This window comes from Genypterus blacodes, unplaced genomic scaffold (genome assembly GCF_046128005.1).
Source record: "Genypterus blacodes isolate CSIRO-AG114 ecotype Tasmania unplaced genomic scaffold, CSIRO-AGI_Gbla_v1 ptg000033l_1, whole genome shotgun sequence".
Lineage (NCBI taxonomy): Eukaryota > Metazoa > Chordata > Actinopteri > Ophidiiformes > Ophidiidae > Genypterus > Genypterus blacodes.
This window is the reverse complement of record NW_027466846.1, coordinates 1,180,527-1,190,957: the sequence shown is the minus strand read 5'-3', so window position 1 is coordinate 1,190,957 and position 10,431 is coordinate 1,180,527. Positions and strand designations below refer to the sequence as shown.

The 10,431-nt window shown below is 42.3% G+C and overlaps 1 protein-coding gene across 1 annotated transcript; it reads right to left on the bottom strand.

The window, feature by feature from the left end:
- Positions 1-2,104: 2,104 nt before the first annotated feature.
- Positions 2,105-10,172, bottom strand: ky (kyphoscoliosis peptidase). The gene is made up of 6 exons (XM_076146651.1): positions 9,585-10,172; positions 7,659-7,773; positions 6,669-6,786; positions 4,701-4,892; positions 4,099-4,289; positions 2,105-3,432 (listed from the first exon to the last, which is right to left on the bottom strand). Exons 1-6 carry the CDS (start codon positions 10,170-10,172, stop codon positions 2,105-2,107), a joined length of 2,532 nt encoding a protein of 843 aa, XP_076002766.1.
- Positions 10,173-10,431: the final 259 nt, after the last annotated feature.

The following is a 10,431-nucleotide window of genomic DNA, read 5'->3' as shown; positions in this document are numbered from 1 at the left end:
AAGATCAAGACTGTGCGTGTGTGCGTGTCCTTGTCCTTGTATTGTTGCCAGGCAGATACAGTCGTCCACATGGCTAACCTCTGACATCAGCGTTTCCTCGCCTCCCTCTTGCCACCACCATGCCGCCAGTTTCTCCCCAGTGACTCAAGGCAAGACTCCCCCCATCCGCCCACACTCATTAAGCACTCTTAACACACACTTGTATCATATCGCTTTGACCATTAGCCCACCCTTTCTCCTCCCCGCCCCTCTATTGTTGTATTTTTACTGCTGAGGCTATTTCTAGGTTATTATGACAGCTCCATGTAAACACTCATCACTCTCACTGGCTTCCAAAGCCTGTTGAGCGGGTCCAGGTCAATGCAACAATAGCTTTACTGTACACACTTCTGGATTTGTTCACTTTGAACGAATGGAATTGTGTTGGGGTTCACCATCACCTTCTGCTTAAAACTGAGGCTTGTAAAGGGGATGTGTTGCATGTTTTGGTGGGGTAGAAAGGGAGGCGCCATCAGCCTTCAGCCTGGCTCAAACTGCCCCTCTGGGTCTGAATGCTTCCAACTGCATGGGTCTCCTGGTTTGAATTCATGTTGTTTACTTATTCCATGACATCAGAAGTTTTCCTCAAGTACTGATTTAGATTTGATAAATGTGTGTGTTTGTGATTGTAGCTGCACAGATATGGGGTATTCGAAACACTTTATTAGGTATTATGATTTAGTTTTTTATGTTCAAGTTCCTTATTTGAGTTTGTGCATTTTTCATTTCACATCTTGACTGTTTCAAGTTGCTATCAACACTCTGACAAGACGTATAAGTACTTGAGTAAGAATAAAGGTGGCATATTAGGCTTATCTTTCCTTGATTTTGATTGAACATTGTCAAAATTGCGAAACAGCTTGTTTTCACTTAGTGTGCCCTGCAGTGCTGCAGCAAGGGCGAGTAGAGGTGCATAAATGTGTTTTTACATTACATTACATTACATTACGATCATTTGGCAGACGCTTTTATCCAAAGCGACTTACATTACATTACCACCCTTCGCAGAGGGGGGAGCAATTGAGGGTTCGGTGCCTTGCTCAAGGGCACCTCGGCAGGGGCTCGAACCGGCGATCCTCCGGTTCCCAAGCGGAAGCACTACCCACTGAGCCACTGCACAATAAAGCCTTTTAATATTTGAAAATAAACTCAATTTTTGGGGTTTATTTACACATGAACAATAATTTCAGCTCATAAACTAAACAAAATATCAACTTCACATTGAGAGTATAGCATATGCTTAATTTGGCTTTATTGCATTTTGTTACATCTACCAAGGAAGTTACGTTTTAAGCCCCTGTGTGTGTGTGTGTGTGTGTGTGTCTGTGTCTGTGTGTCTGTGTCTGTGTGTGTGTGTGTGTGTGTCAAGATACATGAGAAAAGTACCTGTACCTCAATAGAGTACCGAAGTACTTGATAAGTGTCTGATGTTTTAATGTGAAGCAACAGGCTGTAGCACTGTGCCCAAGGCAAATTTAGAATAGAATAACACTTAAACTAGAATGAAGTTTTTTTCTATTGTAAGATTGGTTACTTGTTACTTTAGTTACTTTCCTTCTCTGGCAGTTAGTGTGGCCATGAACTGGGACAAAGGCATCCAGGTTTTCACAGTAGACTTTATTGCACACATTGTCATCATCCATTTCATAGTCCATATCCACTTTTTGTAACATGTCACAACCATGCACAAATCCACTCATGAGTGTGTACATCAATATCATTAACTGAGCACCAACATCTGTCATAAACTTTGAGTACTAAACTTCTAAAACGCATCAAGTGCATTAGCATATAACCTGGGTCAAAGTTTTGGTTGTAAATAATGTTTAAAAACTAGTGCCAAACAATCAGAGAAGCTTTCATCTGAGACAGTATTCATTTAACATGGCAACATAACTGACACCGGCTTTAAAAAGATGTAATTAAACTCATCCGATATTTAAGATTATAGCTCACAGTAAAAGTAAATGTTTTCATATTTCATTTCAACAGTAGTCTGATTTGCATTAGTCCACACAAGACACTTTGAAGACTCAACTCAGTCTTTGTTGCCAATCATGTGATTTCACACCTCTCTCTCTGACTGCTTAATGTCAAACATCATCAAAACTACCATGTCACTGGACTCCCCCAAGGATGCAGCAAGCTTCAGTTGTTGCAGGCCACTCCCGGTAAAAACGTCCCCCTCCCAGACTCTGCTCTTATTCAGCTTGAGATCAGTTCTTGTTTCTCCCACCACACACACCCTGTGAGCCCCAGGGACCCTCACCCTGAAGCGGACCCAGGCGTCAGGCTCCAGCATGCCCACTCGAGGCTCAAAGAGCACACAGCCTTTCCTCCACGCTGAGTAGACGCAAGGGAACGGAGGCCCTGGTTGATCACAGCTGTTCCTCAGAATGAAGTCACACATGGGGTTAAAATCTCCACCGGGGACCGTCTTGGCATACAGGCCCAGACGATAAAGGCCCACATCAGGTAGGCTGACGCTTACCGTCACCTTGCTGTCTGTGTATGTACAGAAGAGGTGGCGTGCAAGCAAGGTTGTTCCAGTTTGTTTCTCTTCTCTGCTGAGTACCGAGTGAAGCTCAAGGTCATGCTGGTTGTGGAAGGTGATATTACACTTGCCTTGCTGTAGGCCTACCAATGCCGTTGTATGGCTGAACTTGGATAGCCCGGCATCTGATGTGCGGATCCCCGGCCCACATGTTGAACTCAGGTTGGGAGGGAACAGTTGATCTGTACTTACCACCTTCCCCTTGCAGTGCAACAAGAAGTTTCCAGCATTCTGGAACTTTAGGTCCTGTTTCTCATAGTCCCGCACGAACACTGACAGGCGGTAGAAACCACGCAAGGGGCAAAGAACATGGCAGGTCAGGAGGTCCGGCTGAATCTGAGTGACCAGGCAGCGCTTGGCTATAGAAGCTTCCAATCCAGGGTGGACCAGTTCACACAGCACCATAAGAGCCCTTGAGGTCTTCAATGTCAACTCAAAGTCACCATTGTCAAACTCAGCTACCTGACTCCCCTGGCTACTGCCTGAAACCCCCAGAGATCCAGCAATAGACTGTAAGCCCCAAGACAGGAAGGGGTTCTCAGGGATCTCCTCCATGGCCCTGGGCTTTGGACACTCAACCATGAACGAACAGACCCAAGTAAGAGGCGTGGTGGCAGTTTCAGGTCTGGCATACAACTTGACGTCGTACGTACCACTTGCAGGTGGCAGGAGCTGCAGCTTCATGCTTCGGTGTGAGACAGTTAAGAGGCCAAAGGAGGAGTTCCCGGAATCTTTCTGCTCTGAAGCTCCAATGTGAAGAAGATCCTGGTGCTGAGTGATCTCGTAAGCAAAAGTTAAAGGCCTGGAGAAGCCAATGGAAACATTTGCCTCTCCATCATCTAAGTAGGGAAGAACGGAGTTAGACTTTGTCAGGATTTTGCAGACAGCCTTATCCGTAAACATGTGAAAGAAAACTGATAGGACAGTCAGGGGTTATTGTGATCAAAGTGCCTCAGTGATTAAAAAAAACATCATTCAAAAATGGCTTTGTTACAAGTAAAATTAGCTCATCACCAAAAAAGACTTGAGTAATGGCGAACGCTGTTAATGTGACGTATCAAGTAGCTTTATTCTTGTAATAGTTCAATTTTACTCGAGACATTACCACTTTATTCTCAAAAGCTCTTTTTGGATTTATTTTCAACTGTGGTATTATTTCAAATTTTGTGGTAAAGTAAAAGTCAATTTTTGCGCAAACATGAATACACAAAGTATGAATAGTCCTAAAACATGCATACTGTAAATACTGTCAGTATTTTCACTTTGTTACTTTTATACCACAAAGGATTAAGTACATCAACTGTTGTACAACTGTTTGGTCAGTGCATCCCATCTTAAATCAGGAACAGAGGCTGATATTTATATGTAACTATGAAAATATGTGGAAAATTTCATAAAATCATTGTTATGCTGTGTACTAAAATCCTAATTACTGAGAGCAAAAAGTATTCCCCTTGCTTGGGTTGATCAATACCTTTGTACAATCCAAACAATTGTGTGATTACCTGTGACTATGTGAAAGTGATGAGGCTGAATGAGCCTGAGGCCCATGGCGAAGAAGGCTGAGGTCTTGAAGACTCTCCTCTCAAACTCCTCCATGGGGATGGGTGTGTCCAGGAGCTGCCATTTATCCTCATCAGGGAAGTGTGAATGGATGAAGTCCTCTGGGTCCGTTAGGAAATAAAAATCATCGAACCTTGTAGGCAACAGATGGAGACAACAGACTGGTTTGAGACTCTGCTCACTGCTGGTTTCAGTTGTATGAAAACAAAGGAAAGAGCAAACACACAACGCATGAATCAAAAGCTGCGTGGCTTTTATTGAATTTGAATATAGAATAAAAATGCCAGTCCTTGTACTTTCTTTGCTTTTATTTTGGCAGAAAGCCTCCACTCACAAGAGTTTGGCAAGCAAGTTGAACAATATTAGAAAGCTGTTTTTAAATCAGTGGAAGTGTAAATGGCCACATGATGGCACAATTCACTCCATAAACTAATCAGTTTTTGTTTCACCTACTCATACACTTCTACACCATATTCAGGATTGGGATGTTCTATCTTAACGGTGAATGTTGTGTTATTTTCAAGAGGACCGTCCTGTGTCAAACCTTTTGACAAAACTTTTGTTTTCCATGTCGACGCGTCCCGCTCCCCAGCAGGCGTCCATCAAGAACCACTGTCCTCCCAGAAGCACAGCATTCCACATGTGATCGGATTTCACATTCTTCAAGCTCTGGCCCTGGCAGTACCCAACACCCTTACTGTGGCCTGGCACTTCCTGGCACTCAATGCCCACCTCCCTGGGAACATAGACCATACACAGCATGCTCACTGGTTGTTGTTTTGTCTCATGTGTCCTTAATATCCAGATAGTCGAGATTTGCCCCTTTGGACTATAGATCTTACATCCAACTCATCAAATGCACACATTTTAATGAACAGTCCAATAATGCAACAATGTTATTGTGAACAGCATGCATGATCTATTCTGTCTGAAACATATATTTGATTTGTGTTGCATGTTTTTCTGTGTGGAAGTTCCACTTCACATGTTTTGTGTCTTTTAATCTAACCTATCTGACCTACATTCAACATAGTGACTAAATCAACATGCACAGCTGGCCTAACCAGCTTCAAACATGTATTATGTTGCTGAAGAGTTTTGAATTTTATTGCATTTTATTTTTTGCCTTCCTTGCAGCTGTTGGCTCAATTTCAATTTAGCGCACTATGAATACTAACAAGGAAACAATGCCTGCCGTACAGTATCAGACATACAGTGGGTCATTTATTCAACCCGTTGAACATATAGTATATATTTAAGAGAATGACTGGACTGACATCCCATGTTTTCATTTCATTTTAGTACTTTATTGGCATTAACTGGTACACACTTGATGATCCATTTTGCATAATTCGCAGTGTAATTCCTGATTCGATTTTTATCTAAGCTACATTTACGGTTTATTTGAAATTGACTGGAAACAACAGCTGCCTCAGAAAAACACATAATATCCAAGGTATGCCAAGTAAACTCTATTTGTGCCTGCTTGAACGATAAGAAAAACACTGATATGCTCCTTTAAATGACCTATATCACACAAAACCATTTCCTGCCCTGGTGCACATAAATTGGTCATCCTTGTCTGTGACAACACAGAAAATGTGAAGTGATAAAACCCTCTGCATACTGCAGGACCCTCACCTTGCCAAGATGCCAGTTCCAATGAGTGGTTTTGGATTGGAGCGAAATATTGTGTCACAACTCACTAAACTCTACTTTAACAGTTGTGTTGGCAATGGCCTATCCGAAAGTAACATTTACTGTCACGTTGTGTCCAAGCAGCCATTAAATAATGAGTCTACAATCTTTGTGTGTTTTTGAAATGCCTTCCAATCTGATTGCTTAGCAAAAGCAGCAATTTGGAAAAGTGTGCCAGTTCACTCCAATAGGTGCCAATTGGTGACACAGAATTACTGTGAGTGCATAGGGATTCAGCTTGGGAACCGGAGGGTCGCCGGTTCGAGTCCAGTATGGACCAAGAAAGTGGACTGGCAGCTGGAGAGTTGCCAGTTTGCCTGCAGGGCACTGCCGAGGTGCCCTTGAGCAAGACACCGAACCCCTAACACTGCTCCACGGGCGCCGTATAATGGCTACCCTGCACCCCCTCTGTGATGCATGTGTTTGTGTGTGTGTGTGATATGAGGGGGTGCAAGATAAATTTCCATTGCATGCGATTTGCTGTGAATTGCATGCAAAATGACGATTAATAAAGTATCTTAAATCTTAAATCAGTGGCTCCTTTAGGGAAGGCGGTGATTTAAAGACAAACAATCAGAGTTGTGTTAAATTTGCATACTGCCATCGTCAACCCAAAGCAGCTCATTCCAGAAAATTACAGACTGAGGGGCTGGAAACCTCAGTCTGTAATTTCTCTAGAGAAAATAAAGCTGCTGATGATCTTTGAAGGTGTTTTAGTTGGAAGTGTTGAGTAGCTGCAGTTCACTATTGTCATTCTAATCACTATGGACAACATGTGGTTGTCTTTTTAAGTGTTGAGGATTCTTGTGTTTACCTGCACATATCCAGACAGAGGGTGGAGTAACCACAGCAAACGCCTCGGCCGGCCGCTATCACTTCCTCTGGGGAGCTCAGCTTCTCCGACTCGCCAAGGTACCCACTCACATCATACTCTGCAGAACGGTTCAGCCCAAAAAGTGGTGTAAATATCATCCCTACTCTGACAGAGGGACTCAGGTGGGCTGAATCGTGGGGCATTGCTCAGCATGTGAACACAAATGTATAAAGGTTTTTGCTGCCATAGAGGGCACTGAAGACACAAGTTTCAAAACTAAAGCTATGGCTTGAGGTGGATGAGTCAGATTAGTTGTCAAAATTCTGCCCTCAGGCCCAACAGGAAATAGCCCTGGGGATGTCACCAGGCCTTTCCCTGACTTAGCACAGAAACCTGGACTGCTACAAAATCTTCTAAACCATTGTTTTCACACGCTGAAGTGCTCCACATGAACCGAATTAAATGTGTAGAATCAGTGGTGTGCCCCTTTAGAGACATACATTCGCAAATCTTGATTATATAATATGTTCCTTCATGCATTATTTAAATTGTATGATTGATGATGATTAGAACGGTTGAGGTCATTAAATCCAATTTGACAAGCATTTGAAAGTCTAAGTAATACAGTATATGAATTTAACAGCAACACTACTACACTACACTACACAACTAATATGTAGGTGTGAATGTGAATCTTTATGTTGGGTTATAACGCTGTGTAAAATATAGATTTAATCATCATTTAGCTTCTATAATAAACTGAAAATATAGTTTGGAAAGACTTATAACTTGCCAACTGTTAATGCCATAATTTCATTCTGTTCTATCACTCATTTTGGCATAGGATGGCTTGACATTGATGTATTTCTTACATGATGGATATCTCCCTTGGAAACCAACGTATTAATGTGACCTGATGTTATAAATGTGTTGTCAGGATGCAGGGTGCTTAATTGTGCGCTATAAAATGTACTTCAGTTAAACACTAACCGATGTTGTGGCACAGCCAGACCCAGATGGCACGAAGTGTCTCCAGCTCATTCCTGGCACCCTGCGTGATGCTCTGCACTATAATCTTCACCTCATACACACACTTTAGCTTCAGCTGCAAAACACACATAAATATATACTGTAACACAGTCATAATATTCAGTACGGCAGAAGTTAAGGTGTTGAGGGGATTTATTTCAGTCAGTGGTGTTAGACCTGATATTATTAAGTAAATTATATATAAAAAATATCTCATTAGAGCTAAAAGTTGTTGAAGTGTGTTTTGATAATGTTTTCATGTGTAGCACAACTCCTTTCTTGAATTTGGCTATTACTTCCCATCTAAAATTTTGTATAAAATGTATCTAGACGTACATTTCTGTGGTAAACAAGATGACAAATCTGCCTTGCCTGCTATTTTTACGTTTGTTTAATCTGCTCCATGAAAACAAATCTATTCTAGAAAATGATGTGAATTGTGAGATTGATTCTATAAACTAAAAAAAAAGAAAAGAAAATGAATCCTCCCCAAAATAAATTCTTTACTTGATTCTAGAAAATCATTCCGCACTTTGCTAAGAGATCAATTGATGGAATCCTTCACATTCACTCTGTAAACAATAAATGAGGCCTTGTTTACAAACCTGGCAGAAGTGAAGAGTGAAAGTAAAGGCTTTTCACAGTACTTTCTGATTTATTATGACTTGATTTTAAATGTGAGATCTTCTGTCTATACTGTCCTAAAGCCCCAGATTGCAGCATTTTCCTGAAAGCATCCCGCCCGGCCCCCTGCAGCATCTTTATTGTCTGACGCCGTATAGCACAAACCCGATTAGGGTCCATGCTGAAGGACGTGACTGCTGGCCGAGTGCCGTTTGTTATGGGTTCAGTGCAGCAGATGAGTAGATGTTATCATTTATCTACCTCAAACCTCAATGTTTTTTCCTGCAGGGCTCAGGAACACACAGATCTTCTTTGCTTTGGTTTTTGTCTTGTTGCCATGAGCACTCTGTCTTTCAGCTTTGGTTCCATTTAATTCTAACTCAACGTCCTCGTTCTTGAATGACCTTCCCACCTTAATAAGCTCAGATACAGCAGAGCCCCATCCCTATGAATAAAGTGTAAACCCTCTGGAGGCTGAATTCCTTTTTGCACTCACACTTTTCATTGTATTCAGCATTCTCACAAATGCGAATGTGTGTTTTGAGAGAGTTTTGAACAATAAAGGGGTAGTTTTGTGTAACTCAACAGTTGGGGAATAGGCTACTGTCCCTCTCCCTGACCCTAAATGACCACCTAAACCCTAACATGCCTCCTCCAAGTCCAGATTTTCATGATGTGATGAAATGCAGCCTACATTTGCTTATGCTTCACCTCAGGTATGCAGGGGTGCATGCAAGGTAATGGCAAAATAAAAATGTATTTTGACTTTATCACGTTATACATTTGCATATACAGTGGCATGTAACCATGTACCCCCATGTCACTGCTTGTTATGCTATGATTGGTCAAAGCTAATTGGGCAGAGAATTTAGGGCTGTAGTCTGTGCAGCACAAACACGATATGGAGCTGGGATCTGTTGAAGCTTTAGATTCCATTTCCACTGGGCATGTTACTGAACACTATTTACAAGATTTTGCTCCTGGACTACTAATCATGTATAGATTTGCTTCATGAATGTATTTTCTTTCCCTCCAGGTATTCTTTGGCGCTCAGTTCTGAATCTTTAATTGTTTATCCATTACTGTGAAATCTGCCAAGTGTGCCAATTATCTGTACATTTTGTGGGAAAAATAATTAATAAAAATTCAGTTGAGAGTTGAAAAATGTTCAACACTTCCAATGAAATTGGACGACTTCCTGGAAGAAAATCCCTCAAAACAATTATTACACCACAGAGTTATTAATACTTAAGTCTTCCCCACCTCTGCTCCTGCCTTGAGGGCCTGTGCATCCACATTATGGAAAACCTCTGAGTTGGAGAAAAGGTCCTTTCGACGCCTCTTCTTCCCTGCTGCTGCAGCATATGGTGCTGCCCTCAGTCCCAGCTGTGATTTAGGTTTCAGGTGTCTCTGTTCTTCCGCTTCCTTCCTCACTGCACTCTTCTTCACAACAGCAATGGTCCTTGAAGCACTCTCTGAAGAGAGCTGCCTCTTAGCCATAGGACGTTGATCTTCACTCTCGACACTCAGCTCCTCAAACACACTCCTCCCAGACAGCACAGTACTCTTGGTGAGTTCAGCAGAAACCAGCTTGGTCTGGAGCAGCAGAGAAGCCACGCCTCCCCTGAGTGCAGGCTTTGGATTCTGCTGGGCCTGAATCTCATTCTGGACTCGGGCTGCTTTAATTGCAACAGGGTTCTGATTGTTTAAGACTGGGTTCACCTGAAGGCCATGATGCTCCAGTGGCTTCACCTGTATGCATGCCTTCTGGGTCACCTCAATGGCCTGAGAAAGGCGTGCTGTGCAGGAGAAGGGGAGGGAGAACTTCTGAACTGCAACCTCAGCTGACATTATGCTGGAAGCATGGTGTCCTAACAAGAGAGAGGGTGGACATGACATCAAGTACATTTACTCACATACATGACCTCACTTTTCAGGTAGTGGTATTACAATTCTGTGAGATTTTGTCATCCACACGTTTGCGTTTATTGAAGTACATTTTGAAGTCAGACCTTGTGATAGAGTGTCTCCCTTTGTGGTAATAATACTTTGAGGCATTTTAACTCATGCTCTCATACTGAGCAGCAAGGTGTGAGGAGATAAGGCTCAA